Here is an 18,410-nt window from a genome sequence, read left to right on the forward strand (position 1 = left end):
CGTGGCCGGAGGCGGTGCAGGGAGTGGAGCCTGTGCAGAGGGCAGGCCTGATCGCAGCCTGCCTGACCCTCTGACCTGTCGCCTAACCTGCCCAGTCACAGAGCCTGCACTTACGGGGGCGACAAGACAAAACAACACCCTTGTGAAAAAAAAAAATCCAACGAAACAAAAAGACCACCCTTCCTGAGCAGTGTCCCCCACCCTGTCCTACTGCATCCCCATGGGGTCTCTTCAGGGTGGGCCTTGCCAGCCCCCTTTACAGATGAGGAAACTAAGCCTTCAAGAGGACACCCAGCAGGGAGCTCCGTGGTGCTGGGCAGGGAGGAGGGTGTCCCAAGCAGCCTGGAGAGAGGCCTGGAGGCAGGAAGGGGCCCAGCTGGCCCCCCCGCCCGCCCTGGCCTCAGTTTCCCATCTGCAGAGTGAGGGGCTGAAGCGACAATCTAGGTACCTGCAGCTGTATCCTAAAGAAGGTTCTCTGGGTTGGGGTCCTGTGTTCGAATGCCGCTCAGCCACTGACTCTCACTGGCCTCTGGGAGCCTCAGTTTACCCATCCGTCCAGCTCGTGGGCAGGGCCTCCTGCGGGCTGGCTCCCTGCACCCGAGTCTGGCCCTGCAATCTTTCCAGGCCACTGCTCCGCTCAGCTCGCTGCCCGCAGCGTTCCCGGGGAAGAGAGCAAAGCGTCCGCCTGCTCCCTCGTGCCCCCGGCGGGCGGCTGCCAGCCCGCCCTCCCCACATAGCTGGCATTCCTGGCCTGGCATCCTGGGACCCCACCCTGGTGAGAAACCAGGCAGTCTGAGGGAAAGCAGGTGGCAGGCAGGGGGTCTTGGGCAGGGCTGCGGCCACCACCATCCACCCCCACATCTGCCGAATCTGTGAAGTCGGAACCTCACCTAGTCATTGTGACCCTACAACTTCAGGAACTTCCAGACCTCTGCTGGGCATTTAGGCCCATCACGATACTCCTGAATTCCGACCACACTGGACCAGCAATTCCCCCTCCAGGACCACCCTGACCCCCTCCAGCAGCCAGGCAAAATTCAAGGCCCAGCTTGGTACCCCCTCCTCCAAGAAGCCCACCCAGGTCTCTCCTCTGTTCTCCCTTCCTCCTGCCCAGCATGGTCACATCTAGCCAGGCTCCTGAGGAGGCCTTTAGGGGCTATTCAGCAATACCCACCTGGCCAGGCCACGGCCACACTTCCTGCATCCTCTGCTGTGCCCTAGACCTTCCCTAGGCCTTACCCCTGACCTTTTGCCTCGTTCCATGTACAGGAGGGGATACTAACACCCAGAGGTGCCAGAGCACCTGAGGTCCCACAGTGAACTGAGGCCCGAGCAGGGATGAGACCCCTGGCCTGGGCCTCGGCCTCGGCCCCGATGCCCCAGATCTGTCGGATGTGGGGGCGCCTGCGGGCCCGGATGACCAGGATGCCAGTCTGAAACCTCAGGACAGACGGATGGACGGACAGGCGGGCGGAACAGGTGGGAGGAGGCTGGCAGGCCCCACTGGCCCATGGCTAGGCTGGGAGTCTCAGTGCCTAGTGGCTTGGCCAGCACTCTGGCCTTCCCGACCACTGCGGACCTGGTATGAGCAGCGGGTCTGGGGGCCAAGGCCCTGTGGACAGTGGGAAGCGAGCCATCCCCTCTGTGCAGACTGCAGGGCTGAGTCCCTGCCCTGGCACTGAGCCTCAGGCAGGCATCCTGGAGGGTCCCTCTCCCAGGAACAGATGAGGGTGGGACCCTGCCTGGGCCACTCAGCACCTCAGAGCGGAGTGTGAGTGTGAGTGAGCCCAGCCCCCTCCAGGCTCTCCCCCATTCCACAGCCCTGCCCTCTGCTCTCACCGAAGCTGGGGCCCTCTCTGGGTCAGAAGCCCCTGCACAGTGCCCTCACCACCCACCTCTCTCTTCAAGCAGCCCACTGCTCTGGGCTGCTCCCTCCAGGAATTCCTGGGCCCCCGGGGCCTGCCCAGCCAAGTGCCTCAGCTTGGGTGCCTTTTGGGATGGGTGCCCACCCTCTCCAGGAGGAACCTCCTCCTCATGCCCCACCCCCACCCCCTTCAGCCTGGCTGTGATGACCTGAACGATCGGTGAGCGCTTCCTGGGGCTAGAACACCTCCCCGAGCTCAGGGGGCCCCAGGGCTTGACCCAGGTGGCCCGGGGTCCTGAGCACCACCCTTGCCTTCCACTGCCAGCCCCCGGTTAAAGGAGAGGGGCAGTACCTTGTCCCCAGCCACCTGGCAGGTATTTGGTATCAGAGCCCAGAGCAGGACCGGGCTCTGCAGCCGTTCTTCCCGCCTCCGGCTCTGCCCCGGGCCCTGTCTGTCTCTTCAGTGTCCACCCGCCCACGGCCCTGCCAGCCTCCTGCCTCCCCTGCTTCCTCCCCTTTTCCCCCCTTCCCCAACCCCCACAGGAGTCCCAACCGCAGAAGGAAGGTCAGGAGTGGGCTCTGGGTTACGCTCAGACTTGACTGCAAACCCTTGCTCTCCGCTCCTCTCTGGGACAGGATGGGAGACAAGCATGTGGCCCAGGGGGTCAGCCAGAGGCTCCCCTCCGACGCCCACTCCTCAGGCAGAAGCTAGACATCGAGGACTTCCCTAGGCCATGGAGTCATCAGCGCTCGGACCCTGCCTCACTCCTGGAGCTGCACAAAAGGAAATAAAGAAGGGCCCGGGAGGGGGGGTGTGCAGGGGGAAGGTTCCACTCCTTACACAGCTCCAGGAGCTGCGGCCTGGAGTGAAGCCCTGCCTGACCACACAGCCCCGATGTGGCATTTCCAGGCCAGTGTCTCCAGGGTCCCCCGCGCCCTGGGTGATGAACCCAGAGTCCCTGTGTGCTCCGAGCTACTGGGGACAGGGTGAGTGACCAGAGCCCAAGGCTGCTGATTCCCTGTCCGGTGCGCCTGGGCTCCTGCCCCGTCACCCCGTGCACACTCCTTGAGCACCCCGACGGCCCGGCGCCTGGCATCCCAGCCTATCTCATGGACCTGAGGCTCAGGAGGGCCGCCCTGGGAACCTGGGCATGCTGGACACCATGCTCCACCGCCAGGGCAGTGCCACCATGAGGGGTGACGCCGCCAGGGCACTGCCAGGGGCTTGGTCCATTGGGGCCACCAGGCCGGCACTTTAGCCTGCTGCAGGGCCCAACCCAGGCAGCCGGGGCACAGGACACAGGACAGGCCCGGGAAGATGGGGACAGCAAGGTGATGGTTCCGGCTGCTGCCGGAGGGGGCATGTCAGCTGCACCTGGAAATTCCCAGCACTCGCAGCCACTCACCCGGGCAAGGTGGGAGTCTGGGGATCCTGGCAGTCATCCTGGCACCCAGACCACCCCGTGTCCACCTGCGCCAACACACCTGGGACCTGGAGGCCTCTGCCACCACCGGGCAGTGGGCCCTGACCAGGTCAGCGGGCCTCGCTGAGCCCCAGACACACAAGCAGCCATCTGACCATCCAACATGTGTTTACTGGGAACCAACTGAGAGCCGAGTGCTGTGCTGGGCGCTGGGGGAGGGGGCAGCGGTCAATCCCACAACCGCAGGCCTGGCCTCTCCGAGCCTGGGTGCTGACAGGGCTCCCCTCCCACACTCGGCCTCCCATCAGCCCTGCAGATCCCGCCGGGGAAATCTGCCCCCTCCCCTCAGCACCCCTGCGTCTGAGGCCAGCGGGACCAGCCTCCTCCCCTCTCCCCTGTCGTCCACCCTGAGCCCGGGGGCTTTCCTTAGCTCTGGATGAAGCTGCCCGTCCCAGCCCTGCAGCTCCCCAGGCCTGGGGCAGCTGCCCTGCCAACACTCCGACCTCACCTCCCACTGCGCACCCCACTCTAACCAGCCGCCACCCACTCCCCGTCCCCCCAGCCCCAACCCCAACATCCCCGTCATCCCGCTGCCGCCAGCAACGCCACCCTCCTTCTCTCCGGCACATCCTTTAGGACCCAGTTCAGAGGTCACCTTCTGTGAGAGGTTTTCCCTGGTCTACCCTCACTGCACACGGACTACTGTTCCTGCTGCGGGTACCACAGGGCTTTGCATAATCGTGGGGAAGGAAGGGGGCTTCCCAACTCCACCTGCACACATGGCCAGTCGCGTTCCCCTGGCACAGGGGCTGCAGGGGGTGCGGCTGGTGTGGAGAGCAAGCTGGGACTGCTGGGGAGGACGGGCGGGAGGTCAGCAGGGGAGAGCAGGGCCCCTGAGCACCGAGGCCTATCACCTGGAAGGAGAAACTGAGGTCCAGAAAAGGGGAGGGTTGCCCACAAGGTTTCCTCAAGTCTATGGCACAAGGCACCATACATATGCTGCCCCGGCAGAGGTCACCAGCTGGCCAGCTGGGCCACCTCCTCTCTGCTCAAGCCGGTCTCAGAGGAAGAAGGTCAGGGCCCATGGCAGAGAGGGACCCAGGGCAGGAATCAGGGCTCCTCGGCTCCCCCGCACCTACCAGGAAAGCTGTCCCTCTGGCCCCAAATCCAAATGTGGAGGCAGCCCTGAGCCTGAGAGTCGGAGCCTCATGACTCCTGGTCGACGGACAATTCTAACCAGCTGGGTTAGCTGGTTTCTCCACCCATGTGAGGTTACAGGCAGCGAACTAGAAGCAGTGGAGTTTGCTCAAGGCAGGAAACCTGCATCAGCAGAACGCCATGAGAGTCAGCACAGGCCTAAGGGTCAGGCAGATCCAGGTTCGAGTCTGGGCTCAGCCCTGTTGCGCGTGACCTAGAGGGTTATTCGGTGCTCTGACCTTCACGCTCCTCCCAAGTGGGAGGCCCTTGCTTAGCTCCCCTTTTCTGGCAGCCTGGGAGGGAGCAGATTCAAAGCAGACCCCAGACGTCTGCACACATCCACTCCACGAGAGAAAGCCTTTCCAGGGGGGCCTGGTCCTGCAGAAGTGGAATGCAAAGCCCTGTGTCCCCAGTCAGGGGCCCAGGGGGCAGGTAGTATGTTCTGGAGGAATTCCTATTCGAAAGGGTTTTGCAGTTTGCGACAGTGAAGGCCTAAGTCTCAGCTCCGGATCCCTCGACACCCTGGCCCTTGGCACCCTGGCAGCACTGCCACATGCTACGGGGAGGGTGAACCCCGCCATCACCAACCCTTCCAAAGGCTCCTGCCAGGGGCCTGCTCCTTCATAGCTCCAGCTGGACATGGCAGCAGGGCTTTCTAGCACAAGGAATACCTCTGGCCTGGGAGGCACGTGGAGAAAGGTCGGGAGCAGGGATGGCCATGGGGGGTGGTTCCAGAAAGGGATGGAGGCCCACAGGTGTCACTGGGGTGGGACTGCCAGGGGCTGCTGACTTGGGCTCTTCCAGACCACAGCTGATGCCAGGGAGCTGCTTGCTGGGCAGGGTGGGGTACCCCCTCGGTCCCACTCCAGGCAGCCGGCAGGCTTTAGGGTCTGCGGCAACAGTGTCTACCTGGGGGCTGCAGAATTTTAGTGTCTTCTACTCACAGCCGCAGATGGAGCCCTTCTGGCCTCCCCAGTGCCTCAGAGGCCACCTGCTCTGGCCCGAAACTGGGAGAGGCATCAGTGGGCAGGGGTCCAAGCCCTGCTCTGTGTTCCGCTGCTGAGGCTGTAGGATGACCGGCCCAGGGCCTCAGCATCTCCACCCACGGAGCAGGCCATCCACACCACATGGCTGCCTTACACAGGGGACCAGGAGTTCTGGCTTCCTTCCAGGCAAGGCCTTTCCCCATCATCCCGAGCCCTCACTCCTGCATCTGCTTGTATGCCTCCAGGGCTGGAGAGCTCACTGCCTCCCTGCCAATAGGGGGGCTGGCCCAGAGGATGAGGATGCCCTGGGTGGGAAGCAGGACCGGGAGGGGGCCTGGGCAGGTGGAGCAGCTCTGTGATGGAGACCGGGAAGATGGAGAAAGGGAAGAGGAGCGCACCTGTGCCCACCCCCACCCCACCGGCTGGCCCGAGGGGAGGCCCCTGCCCTGAGCCAGGGAAGGAGGACAAATGGTGGTTTTGTCCTTGGCCAGCCGGCGGCCCGCACCACACAATGACCCTTTCATCAGGCTGAGGGAGCCCTGGGCCGGGGTTTCATCTGACAAGGGAGGGCGCCGGCCTCCTGTCCCCTTGCTGGGGGAGTTGGGGCGGGGGGGAGGTGAGCTGTGTCTGAGCTGGACCCAGGACCATGCAACATGGAGGCCTCAGGAAGCCAGCTGAAGCCCCTCCATCTGCCCCAGGAGGAGCGAGGCCCCAGGCGGTTAGGGGGCTGGCCACAGGCCACATGGAGGGGCCTGTTCTGGGTACCCCAAGTCCTGAGCTGACAGAGGGTCTGCATCCCCACACCCAAGGCCTCCACCCCACCTCACCCCTCGTCTGCCACCGCCCGCAGGGTCCTTCCAGGGCAGTCGGACCATGGCATTGGTCCAGGTCCCCAGCCCAGTTCCGGGCTCCCCGCAGGCTGAGCAGCCCTGGCCCCCTGCTCCCCAAGGCTGGCATGAGGCTCGGGGGGACACAAGTGTGTGGGGAGGGCAGAGGCAAGGAGTGCAACTTGCCAGACCTGTGTCCGTGGTGTCCCCAGAGAAGCCCAATGAAACAGTGTGCAGTCAGGGCGTCAAAAATCAAAAATCACCCCCGTTCGTGGTGACCTCCCCTCTCCAGGGCACCTCCAACAGCTGTCTGTACCACCCCGGAGGCCCCAGAGATCCCGGGACTCCTCTCGCTATTGGACCAGAGCCGGGAGGGCTGTTACCCAGAGGTGACCTCAGGAAAGGGCCTCTCTCCTGGACCCTGACATTCTTGTCTGCCCACCTCAATAAGATGCCGAGAGGCTCCCTGGAGAGGAACCCTGGGTGGATGTGTTTGCCAGTGAGTATCGTTCCTTCCTCTAAGAGTCTCTATTGTGCTCCTGTTTAGTCTGGGCAACTCCTATCCATCCTTCAAAACCCTGTCTAAGTGTCACCTCCTCCAGGAAGCCCTCTGAGATCCCCTAGAGAGTTCATCACTCTCTACTGAACAAGCACAGACACAGGGCCTCCCTCTGTCACGGGTGGCCAGCCTCCCTGCTCCTAATAGCTGAGAACGACCCCATCTTCTGAGCACTTACTGTATACCAGGCAACCAGCAGAGCTCATCTCAGCATTTGCCTGTTGAAGTCTCACACCCCCTCTAGGTTACTGTTCCCATGGCCCCCACCGTACGGAGGACACAGCTGAGGTTACGGGATGTACCCAGGCAGTAAGAGGAGGAACGGTGATGTGAACCTGGTGTCTGCGTCACCATCAGGCCCCTTGGCTTCACAAGGACCAAAGGGAAATGTGGTTAGAAGATGGGCCCTTCTCCTGCGGGCCGCAATACTTAGCTGCAGGACCTAACGCAGCCCTGGGAGGAAGCATGGGGGGACCCACCTTCCCCTCCTGACCCTCCCGCCCCACACACAGAAAGTCGAAGGAGTCATGTCCCAAATGCACCACTTCCCCCTTTAACTAGTGGCTGTCGAGACTCACTCACACGTCAACGATGTCTCGAGGTTCTCTGTGATCAGAGCAGTTCTATTCGTATATCTTGAGCTGGGGGTCCCTTGGGGGTTGAGATTTTGTCAGGTTCCCCAGCTCGGCTCACCCGTGTGCACACCCCTCCACAGAGCCACACGTGCTTTTGAATCCCAGTGGCGTATGGGCCTGACCTGAGCCTGTGCTGGAAGGATCTTCATTTCCAAGTGACCGACGGCAAGCATACTGAGGCCCAGAGAGGCCCGTGGACCTGCTCGAGGCCACACAGCAGAGTTCCTCCCGTACCGGGACACGCACAGTCTCCTAGGCTAGGGGCTGCTCCTCCCCAGGGCAACCTGTCCCCGCCTGAGCCGGTGGCCCCATTCTGCCCCCACGTAGGCTGCGATACCATGGGAGTGGGCCTGATTCAGCAGCCCCCTTCCAGGGTCACGTCCACAGGGCTTCTGGAACTGTGGTTGGCACCACCAGTAAAGCCACAGCGGCAGAGCCGGGAAGAGGCCCCGCCTTGGCAGGGCAGTGGTGAGCGCCCTCACCCCCACGGCCAGGTGGTCGGTGAGTAACTGCCCCGTCACCATGACTCACTCTGGTCCCCAGAGCGGCGGTCACCATGAGAAACTCGTACCGGAAGATCTGGGGGGATCACTGCAGCCAGCCCCACGTCTGGGAGAGGGAGGCCGAAACCGGAAGGGACCTGCCCAGGACAGTAGGTCAGCCTGGTCCTGGCACGAGGCCTGAGCCTGGCCCCCAGACCCACCGAGCCGGCACCGCAGGCCCTCCCCTCGGCCTGCAGTCCCCCACCTGCCCTCCCTCAGGCCCTTGCTGATCCTCACTGGCCCTGAGAGCGCCGGCTCTGACAACAGTGGAGAGCCGCGCTGGCCGGAGCTGCCTCGGATGGCCAACCAGGCCAAGCTCAGAGTCCGGCAGGGGCTCGGGGCTCTTCCAGGCCAGCACACCCGTCCGACTAGATCAGTGGCAGCGGCCCAGGCATGCATCTGGGATTCGCTGTGCACGGACCACAGCCCGGGATGCGGAGCCGGGAGAGCAGCCCAGATGAAAGGGGCAGGATCAATTGTCCGCCAGTGTTTGTGATCCCAGCAATGGATGCCTTCTGGAAAGTTCTCTGGGGCAGAAAGAAGCCTCTGCCCAGGGCCCCCTCCTGCCCCTGGCATCCTCAGATCCCCAGGGCCAAGCTTTGGGAGCATTCTGAGAAGGCTGCTGAGATGGGCTTTACCACTGACCCCCAACTGTGACTGAAGCACTTTGCACGGCTGCCTCACCTGCATTCAGGCCTCAGCTCATAGGCGGCCCACAGGGTCTTCTCTCCACACTCACATTCATTTGCATCACTGAGGACCTGCTTCCACCCATGGCATCTTACACACCTAACCCTAACCCTAGTCAGCCCTATGCCCACCAACAGTGGGGGGAAGCCCAGCGATGCCAGAGCCTCCCTTGCTCCCTCTCGGGAACGCTGGCGTTAGTTTCTGCTCAGGAAAGGCTGGCCTCAGCACTTTCTTCCCGCTGGGGCTGAAGGTCAGGCTGGACTGACGCTGCGGCAGGGGTTGCTGATGGCGGGGCAGGGGGCAGAGTCTGCTGTCCTGCCCTCCCCCACACACACCCCCACTCCAGACCCCAGCACCGGTCCAGGAACGTTTGGGGAAGCTGTTGCCTTAGGAGAATTTCTGCCAACAAAGCTGGCAGTGCACACTCGAGGAGTGAGCCTCTGTGGGCACAGATGGTAGTCACGGCAGGCCTGGATTTGGGGTGCCAACCCCCAAAGGAAAACTTAGGGTCTGTGGAGGTGTACTGGCCATCACCTGCCCCAGAGCCCCTCAGCTGCTGCCCCGGCATCCCACTCTCACCAGCTCCTGAGCCCCGAGCCCACCTCCTCGTCCCAGATTCTTACTCCAAACCACCCGGGGAGGACTCCTGGTTTCCCACCCCTGGACACCTCCCCGTTAACGCCAGACCCCAGCCAGCTGGCTCCGAAAGTGATTTCTTAAGCAGAGTAGCTACCGATTCCCTAGCGAGGCTTAAGATCGACATGCTGGGGATTCTGGGGAGGGGGGGACTTCTGGATCTCCACCTCCGACCTCTGAGAACCAGAGGCTTGAGATTTCAAGACCTGCTGAGTCGATCCAGATCCCAGGAGGAACGTCACAGCAGGATTTTCTGGCCTGGTACTTCGCTAGCCTGAGTCCCCAGCGATCAGGCGTTCCCCACCCGGCTCGGAGCCCTGCCCTGGGCGGCCTGCCCCCCCCCCCAATCCAGGCGATGCCTCCGCAGCCGGGGCTGCCCGCCGGGCCTGGAGCGCTCTCTGCGCCCGGACCTTGTAATTATGTCCCACAGCCCGGGAAACCGCGGGCCCTGCAGCATCTGGCTGCGGTTGCGAACTTTTGTTTCAAGATGCGCGACTATTTATAGAAGGAAAACTGGTAGGATAGTAATTTCCTAGGAGCTGGAGGAGAAATTGGCTGCGTCTCTATTAAAAGGGGGCGGGGGCGCGGCGATTTATTAGGACTGCGGCCGCGCGGGGGGAGGGGGTGGCGCGGGGAGCGGGAAGGCAGCGGCTGCCCCCTCTGGCCGCGTTAGGCGACCCCGGACGTGGCCCGCGTGTAAAGGAGGGGGAGGGGGAGGGGAGGAGAGAAGAGGGGGAGAACTGGCTCTGAGGTTTAATCAGTAGCATCCAGCTTAAATTCCCCCAAACGGCGGTTCCATAAATCAAACGTCTTTTTAAATCGGAGGCCAGAGCATATGCGTCCCATTAGGAATCCGGCGAAGCCACCGCTGCGCCGACGCGCCCCTCGGCTCCCTGGGCCCGGACGGGCCCTGCCGGGAGCTTCCCGGAGCCCGGCGGGCGCTGCCCGGCCCGACGCACCCGCGCCCCACGCTCCTCGCACTGCCTTGGCCGGCCGCACGCGCTCACTGCGCGCCCCCCTCGCCCCGGACGAGGAGTCGGCCGCGGCGAGGGTCGGGCCGCTCGGCGCGGCGAGAAGCCGCGCGAAACCACGGCAACCTCAGAGGACAGCTTGGGTGCTGTCTGGTGGGACGCGGCGTGCACGTGTGTGCCAGTGTGTACGCGGAGGAGCGGATGTGTGCGTTCGGCTCTCTCGAGTGTGGCACGGCCGTGCGGCCGCGTGTATTTATATAGGGAGGGGGTTCCCGTTGGTCCAGGATTCGGCTGGGAGGCGCAGGGTATCTCCGCGCTACCCGCGCGCCCTCCGGCCCTCGCGCTCCGTGCGCGCAGCCAGGTCTACCGGCGCCGTCAGGCCTCCAACGGGCCACCCTTTCCCTGACCTCAAGGCCAGAGCTTCTCACTGCCTCAGCCGGCCCCCAACTGCTCAACTTCGGCGGCCTGGGCCGGCTGGAAGACCCACAGTACCCCCGCTCCCGCGCGCGCCGGGCACCCGGCGCCCCGCCCAGGGACCTCACTGCCGCGTTCCCTGCTCGCCCAGTTCCAGTGCTGGAGCCCAGGGAGGGGGGCCCCTCACCCGCCCACCCCGCGTGTGACCCGCGGCACTCACAGGTAGCTGCCGCTGGACAGGATGAGAAAGATCTGCGGGCAATAGACGGAGAGGAGCGCGCTGCGCGGCGACAGCAGGAGCATGATGGGCCGGCGCTCCTGGCGGGGCTGCGCAGGCCCCGCGGGCAGAGCGCGTGGGCCAGCTGAGGCCGGGGTCTCCGCGGCCCTCCCAAGGTAGGGCGGCGGAACGCGGCGCTAGGGACCCGAGCGCGCGGGCCCCGGCGCAGTGGTCGCCCGTGCCCCGCCTCCAGGGCCGCGCATCTCGCTGGGGCTGGGGCTGCGGCGGGCGCTGGGGCTGGAGTGCCGGGAGGCGAGAGGGCAGTGGGCAGCGAGTGCGCCTCGGCCGCCGTCTGGCCCTCCGTCCGTCGATCGGTCGGAACCAGCTCTGTCGCTCGCTCTGGCTCACGTCTTCAAGTCTCCTGAGGCGCGCGGCTGCCATTGGACGGGCCACCCCTACATCCGCCTCCTCCGCGGGCGGGTTTTTTAAAGGGGAGGCTGACCGAAGCGTGCGGCGGGAGCCGCCTCCAGGGCTTGCCCAAACCGCCTTGGCTCGGACAATCCCCCCAACCACCAACTTCAACCAGCCACACCGCTCTGGCCCGCTCTGCAGGGTGCACCTGGGGGGAGGCACCGCGGGAGAACCACGCGGGGGCGTGCGCTCCTCCTGGGTGTTGCGCTCCGCAATGTGTGCTCCTGTGTGCGTGCACGTGCCTGCATGAGTCTGCGCGTGACTGCGGGAGCGTGGGCGCGTCTGTGAGCCCGCAGGTATGTGCGCCCAAATGCACTGTGTTCGCTGAGCCTCTGCCTGCGTGCGCCCCTGGGTTTTTGTGACACTGGCTGTGGGTCGCATGCACTCACTGCCGTGGCCAACCAGGCCCAGCGTGGTAGGGCTCAGCAGTGCACCCGCGCGCCGGCGTCTCTGCAGGGTCCTGCCTCTGAGTCTCTCTGGACAGGCTGCGCACTTGTTGGAGACCCCCGACAAGTGCATAGAGGCCCCCAACTCTGGCTTCCCCCACCTCACTTCCTCTACTCTCCTCTGAGGGGTTGGCTGGGATAGGTGTGGGGCGGAGCACACCCACAAGAACACACTTCTCTGAACAATCCTCCTTCCAGTGATCTTTTTAAAGCCCAAAGCACAAGGCTTTGAGTCCCACCTCCTATTGTCCGCCAAGCCAGGCTACATATGAATGTCTCTCTAGATGCAGTGTAGATCCCTTAAGCAGGAGTGAAGGCACAAAGAGGGAAGGTGACAAGACAGGAGAGGTCTGTGCAATATGGCCAGGGGCCCCCGAGGGAGTGGACTTCCTGGCTCCTAGACCTGGCATGGAGACTGGTCCCCAGCATCCAGGAGGAGGGGGGCCGCCTCCCCTACCTTCACCCCTCTGGGCCCTTCTGCCTCTCCTGAACCCCAAGAGCAGGAGGCGGTCATGGAGCAAGGCTCATCCTGAGGCTTCATGACCCCAGCTCCAGTGCGCAGAGGGTACCCAGACTCCAGATGGTTCCTCGCGGCCCCGGCTCGGCCTCCTCCAGGGCTGCAGCTTGGAGGCTGCTCAGTTCCAAAGTGAGGAACTGTGCCTCCTCAAAGCCATGCGTTTTGAAACCGCCCCAATCCAAGGTGCATCTGCTCTTGAAGCCCCGATCCGCAAGAAGGTTTCAAGGGCTGAGTTCTCCATTCCTGCCGGCCCAGGGGCTCCCCCAGAGGCGGCACATCTGCACTGGCACCCGGGCTGAGGGGCATGTGTGTATGGGAGCTGCACGTGTAGACGTGGGGGTGAGGGAAGCTGCTCCTGGACATTCATAATCATGGGGGTATGGGCGGGGGGAGGGGCTGTGATCACGGAAGAGTCCCCCAATACATACAATCTCATAATCATGGGGGTATGGGCAGGGGGAGGGGCTGTGATCACGGAAGAGTCCCCCAATACATACAATCTCATAATCATGGGGGTATGGGTGGGGGGAGGGGCTGTGATCACGGAAGAGTCCCCCAGTACATACAATCTCAAGATATTTCCTTGGAACTTTTATGATCCTAAAATCCCATGTCCTGGGATTCGCCAGGGCCCTGGAATACACTATCTGGAGGAGTCCCCAGGTGCCTGCAGTGGATGTGATATCATTACCAATAAGAAAAGGTCGACTTTACTGGAACGCCCCCAGATCAAAGGCCCTCAGGATTAACCTTCCCAGCAGCCAGTGAAGAAGGGGCTACCGCTACCCCATGTTTCAGACGAGGGAATGTGGGCTGGGAAGTTGAAGAGCTCACCCAAAGCCACCCAGTGAGGAGTGAGGGGGAGGTTGGATCCCCAAGCCTTGTCCTTAGGAACTGGGCTTCCAAGTCATTTAACCCTTAGGTTACATCTGGCCCAGCTGCCCCTTCTCCCCACCTTGTGTAGCCAAGATGGCTTGCAAAGAAAGCAGGCCCCTTCACTCCAGTACAGGCACCACCAATGTGGCGGTGACAGGGGCTGAGTCCCCTGAGTCCCCTCCCCTCCCCTCCCCTCCCCTTCCCTCTCTTTGGCAGGTCCCAGGCTGACTCTCTGGCTTTCCTGGATGGAATTCCACAGCGGTGTTTGGAGGCCATGTCTTCTCTCCCCCTGGGACTGGGAGAATATATGTTTTAGGGGGCACGCCGGGGGAGGAGTCCCCCCTCCAGGGCTCCTTGGTGGGGCAGAGGACAGAAAGGCTCAGCGAGCTCTGGTTCGCTGTCTCACGCGCTCCCAGAGAGGCTGGCACAGGTGCCTGGGCACACGGGCTGGGTCTCACTCACTGGGTTCTCTCTACTCAGACACTGGCCACCATCCTGTTGAGAACGGCCAGAGCTGCGGTCCCATTTACAGAGCGGAACGAGGAGGTTCAGGAAGGATAGGCGAGGGGGAACCTGCCCGAGCTGACTTCCACCTCGAGCCCTGGCCCCAGTCCTGGGAGCCCAGGCCGGGCACCGCCTTCAGCTCCTTCCACAGTCCCGGGCTGGGGAGGTGGGGGTGGATCCACAGAGTTCTTCCTGCAGCCGGGGGAAGGGGTGCTTGCAGAGGACTCCTGTTGAGGAGCTGGTGTTAGGCAGGGCAGCCAGAGGCGGACGTCCCAGCTCCGCCGCTTACCCTTGTGCACAGTGACTTGGCCTCCCTTGTTGCATCGCTTCCTAGTCCTTAAAACGGGAAGAGTAAAGGCACTCACCTCCACAGCTAGAAGGCGGCAAGGCCTCAGTGCTGAGAACCAGGCAGCACAAGGCAAGCCTCATTAGGGGGTGCCTATCACATGAGGGGGCACAGGGGGAGTAACTGCAGGAGGGTTCTGGACCCTGGAGGGTCCAGAAAACAGTGCCTCCCTCCCCACCCCCACCCCCCAGCAGACTCAACACACTGCACCCTTACCTCCCATAAACACACACCCAGGGACACAGCCTACAACAGACCCACAATAAACAGTGCCACCAGCAGCCGCAGACACGCCCGCCCAGGCCTGCAGAGCTGAGGCTAGGACAGGGAGCTTCCAGCCCTGCCTGTGTGGCCGCTGGCCTCAGTCCCTGCCGGCCCTGGGCCTCAGTTTCTCCATCTGTAAAATGGCGGAGGAGGCGCTGGATGGAGAGGCAACAGATGAAATTACTCTCAGGTCTGCTTCTACCTCTTTGCCTGGGAGGCCGCGGCTCGGCCGGCGGCACCGGCGCCGGTCCTCCCTCGGGGCTGTTCACCGGCTTTGCCCGCGGCCGGGACCGGGCCTGCCTTCCCCCCCCCCGCCCCCGCCGCCCACCCTTGGCGGCGCACAGTAGGCGCGCAGAGCGCGTCGGGGCGCGGAGCCGTGGGCCCCCCGGGCTTGGCGGACCGCGCCCCCGCCCCTCACGGTCACACTCCCCGCCCACCCCCGCTTCGAGCGAGGCCGAGACAGATTCTGTCTAAAGGAGATCGCAGCTCAACAGGTAAGGACTCGGCTGGGTTCAGGAATGTGGAAATACGACTCGGGGCAGCTACTGCCTCAAGCAGCGAGCGCGGCCCGCCGGGAGCCCGCCCGCCCGCCGGGCCGCGCGAGGGGGAGCGCGGCGAGAGGGGGCCCGGCCGAGGGCCCCGGGCGGGCGGGGGCGCGGGGCCCGGACCGAGCCCGAAGCGGCCGGGCCGCCCGCGCGGCCCTCCCGAGCCAGCCGGACGAGTTGTCAAGGTAATTTCAACACGTCCGGGTGATGGATAGAGACGAAGGGCCGTGGCGGGTGCCCAGGCCGGCGCGCCCGCTGCCGGGGTGCGCGCCCCCCGCCCACCCGGGGCCCTCGGCCGCCCGAAGCCCCCCGCCCCCCGCCCCGGCGCGCCCTCCAGGCGGCGAGCGCTCGGCCCGGGCTCGGCGCCCAGCGCAGCCCGGGGGAGGGAAGGCGCGTCCCACCCCCGGGGCCTGGAGCCCAAACAGGTGAAAGTACGCGCCGGGCACGCTCGCCGCTACCAGCAAGCCTGGCCGCCCGCGCGTCCTCCTCTCCCTCCTCCAACCCTGGGCTGGGCGCCCCTCGGGCATACCCGCAGCTCAAAGGGCTCGGCTGCGTCTCTGCAGGGCCGGGGCGAGCGTCCAACGCGCAGGCCAGCCCCGGATCCCCGAGAGCTGCCCGTGCCCCCTTCCGGTCCCCACGTCCCCTGGGGGACACCCTGGAAGCGGCTCCTCTTGGCTGCTCCGATCCCGGGCACCGGCCCCGACCACGGGGCTACTCACCCGAGCTTCACGTAGAGAACGCCAAAGCAGAGAAACACGTAGAAAATCCACTTGCGAAAGTTTCTGTGCATGATCCAGGGAGGGGGGCTGCGCCATAGACAGCGGCGGGCGGAGGGGACGCGCGGGCCGGGCGAGGAACGGGCAGGAGTTGGGGGCTTCGGTGGACAGCTCTCAGCCGGCGCTGCGGCTCCGGCGGCCGGCGACGCGCGGGCACTCGGAGCGCGCTGCCACCATGGTGAGCCCGGGCCGCCGCCGCCGCGTGCGCCTGGGGGAGTGACCTGGGCCGGGGGCCGCAACTTCGGAGCCGGACTGTGTGACCGCGGGGCCCCACGAGGGCCGGCGGGGCCGAGGCCCGAGCGCGGCGGGCGGGCGCTGCCTCCACTGGGCGCAGGCGCCTGGGGCCGTGCGCGCCTCGCCGAGGGCTGCGGCGGCCAATGTGTCCGCACTTGTCGGCCTCCGCAGGTGACTCGCGGCCCCGGCGAGCGAGCTGCGAGCGTGCGAGCGCGCCCCAGGTAGGAGGATCCGCCTCCCGCCCGCCCTCCTCGCTCGCCGCGCGCTCTCTCGCCCTCGCTCGCGGGCTCTCCCCTCCCTTTTCTCCTCCCTCCCCCGTGACACACAAACTCATCTATCCCCCGGAACCCCCTCCCCAGGCCGGCTCTCTTCCGATCGCCCGGCCGGGACTGGGAGGGAGGAAAGGGGTTGGGTGCGCGGGGAGGGGGGCCGCGCGGGGGAGGGTGCGGCACCGAAGGGACACCTGCGGAGGGGCCGGTCGCTCCTCTGCGCCCGCCAGGGTGGGGGGCCGGGGGGAATGGCCGATTCAAGCTGTGGTAGCCACTCGGCTTCCAGTTTCTAGTGGGGGAGGGAGAGACCACCCACCCGCCCCCGTCGCCGTTCTGGGCACGCTTACCCTACCCCCAGCAATTATCCACACGGGGTCCACCAGGGCCACACCCTTAGCCCAGGCACCTCTGCCAAGGCCGCAGGGCTCGATCAGACCCTCCTCCAGCGCCCAGGGTCCCCCGACACCTGTCACTACCGCTGCCAGTGGCGCTTACTCAAAGCAGGGACAGGGAAGGGACAGACAGATGCAGGGCGGTGGCTCGGACGGCCTCCTACAGAAGCTGTTTGGCTCAGCACCGTGATGGCGAGGGATAGGAGGAGGTTACGGGGGCTTCCCTGGCTGTGTGGCAGGCTCCCACCCCAAGGACTCCCTGACGGCTCTCCCCACCGCCCCCGGTCCCCTCAGTCTGCACCACCCCCTCCGCAGTGCCAGGCTCAGTATTCACGTTCGGTGCCCAGAGCGCGAGGTCAGAACCACCGCGGTGCCTCGCATACGGGAGTGGTCTGACTTGACTCGGTCCTGGGCAGTGGGCACCCGGGCAGGCAGACCCTGCTGCTGGCCAAAGCCGTGTCTGTTCCGAGAGGGCAGGACGGTGACCCTCTGCCTAAGCGCTGTCCTGGCCAGGCTCCTGTCCCACTCCGAATGTCTACGGACCTGGACGCCTCTTGGGAGAGTGGATGGAACTGGGAAGCACTTAGTCCCTGAGGACCAGCCGAGACTAGAGACTTGCTGGGGAAAGAGTGCCAGAGGTGGGGGAGGGGTGTTGCTTCCAGCCACCCTTGGTCCCACCTAGCCAAGCCCCAGCGGGGGCTTTACCTCAGAGTCTGCCTCCCTCCCGCGCCCCACCGTCCCTCTCGACACCCTGCTCCGGATCCCCTCTTAATTCCTTCCAAATCCCCCGAACCTTTGCCACGACCCAGACGCGGGCCGTTCCTCAGCCCCTGGATCCGAGGTGTGGCGGGGGCAGCTGTGCAGAGCGGGGCAGATAGGGAGCGTTCACAGATGAAAGGCACGTTGGAGATAAGCACAGGCAGGGAAATGGAGGCACAGAAAGGAGTGAGACGACAAGAGCAGCCTCACCCCCAAGTGTTCCCTGCGTCCCAGCGCCCCAGATGTCACCCCATTTCATGGAACGGGAAGCTGAGCCCGGGAAACGGGAGGCTGCTGGCTGGAGCCGGGCGGACTGGGGAGCACGAGCCGATGCTGCCACCCGGCGGCGACGTGGAGGACGCGCGGACGCGAGGCTGCGGGCCCGCCAAGACCCGGGCGGGAGGGGGGTGTCTCGGGCCGCTGGGGCCACGCCGGGTCCCGGGACTGCGAGGCGGACGGGATGCCCCACCTGGCACAGGTTCCGGGGGCCACTTCCCCCCCACCCAGCGCCACCAGCCTCAGTCTCCGCCTCCGATAATGGGGCGAATCCTCGGGAGTTGAGGAGTGTGGCGGGACTTAAGTAATGACCCCACAGCGGCCTCTTCCTCCCGTCCCGGGGCCTCGGCGACCGCCCCAGACCTCATGCCTCGCGGACCACAACCCCCAACCCGCTCCCGGGTTCGAGGTCGGGCAGGCTCCCGAACCAGCCGGCCCGGCGTAGTGGGTCCAGGAGAGGAGAGGGTTACGGCTAGGGTGTGGGACGCATAGGTTAGTCCACTCACTCAGCGTGCTGCTCCGTGCCTCAGTTTCCCCGGGAGAACTGCATGTAGAGCCGCACCTCTCCGGACACTGGGAACAGCGGCGCAGCGTCGTGCTGCCCCCTGCCGGCCGCGGGAGAAATGTCGGCGGAGCAGGTACCGCTGGGCCAGGTTTGAGGACGCCGCCCGCGTGACCTCCAGCGAGTCTCTCCCCGCCGGAGTCCGTCTCCAAGGGGGTCCCTGAATGGCTCCAAGGTTAGGGGAAATCTGGGGTGGAAGAGCTCTATGAAT

The 18,410-nt window shown here is 65.0% G+C and overlaps 1 protein-coding gene across 4 annotated transcripts in view; it reads right to left on the minus strand.

The window, feature by feature from the left end:
- The window catches only part of WNT7B (Wnt family member 7B), a 99,370-nt gene extending 83,207 nt beyond the window's left edge, over positions 1-16,163 (minus strand). For 2 of the 4 annotated variants that reach the window (XM_027107967.1, XM_027107966.1), the window contains exon 1: positions 15,651-16,163. In XM_027107967.1, the coding sequence (XP_026963768.1) occupies positions 15,651-15,746 (96 nt within the window). In that variant the 5' untranslated portion in view covers positions 15,747-16,163. The remainder of the gene's footprint in view (positions 1-15,650) is intronic. The other 2 variants (XM_027107968.1, XM_027107969.1) reach the window with 2 other exon arrangements.
- Positions 16,164-18,410: the final 2,247 nt, after the last annotated feature.

The sequence above is a fragment of the Aethalodelphis obliquidens genome, unplaced genomic scaffold, assembly GCF_003676395.1.
Source record: "Aethalodelphis obliquidens isolate GAN/ISIS:26980383/991018 unplaced genomic scaffold, ASM367639v1 scaffold8, whole genome shotgun sequence".
Taxonomy (NCBI): domain Eukaryota; kingdom Metazoa; phylum Chordata; class Mammalia; order Artiodactyla; family Delphinidae; genus Aethalodelphis; species Aethalodelphis obliquidens.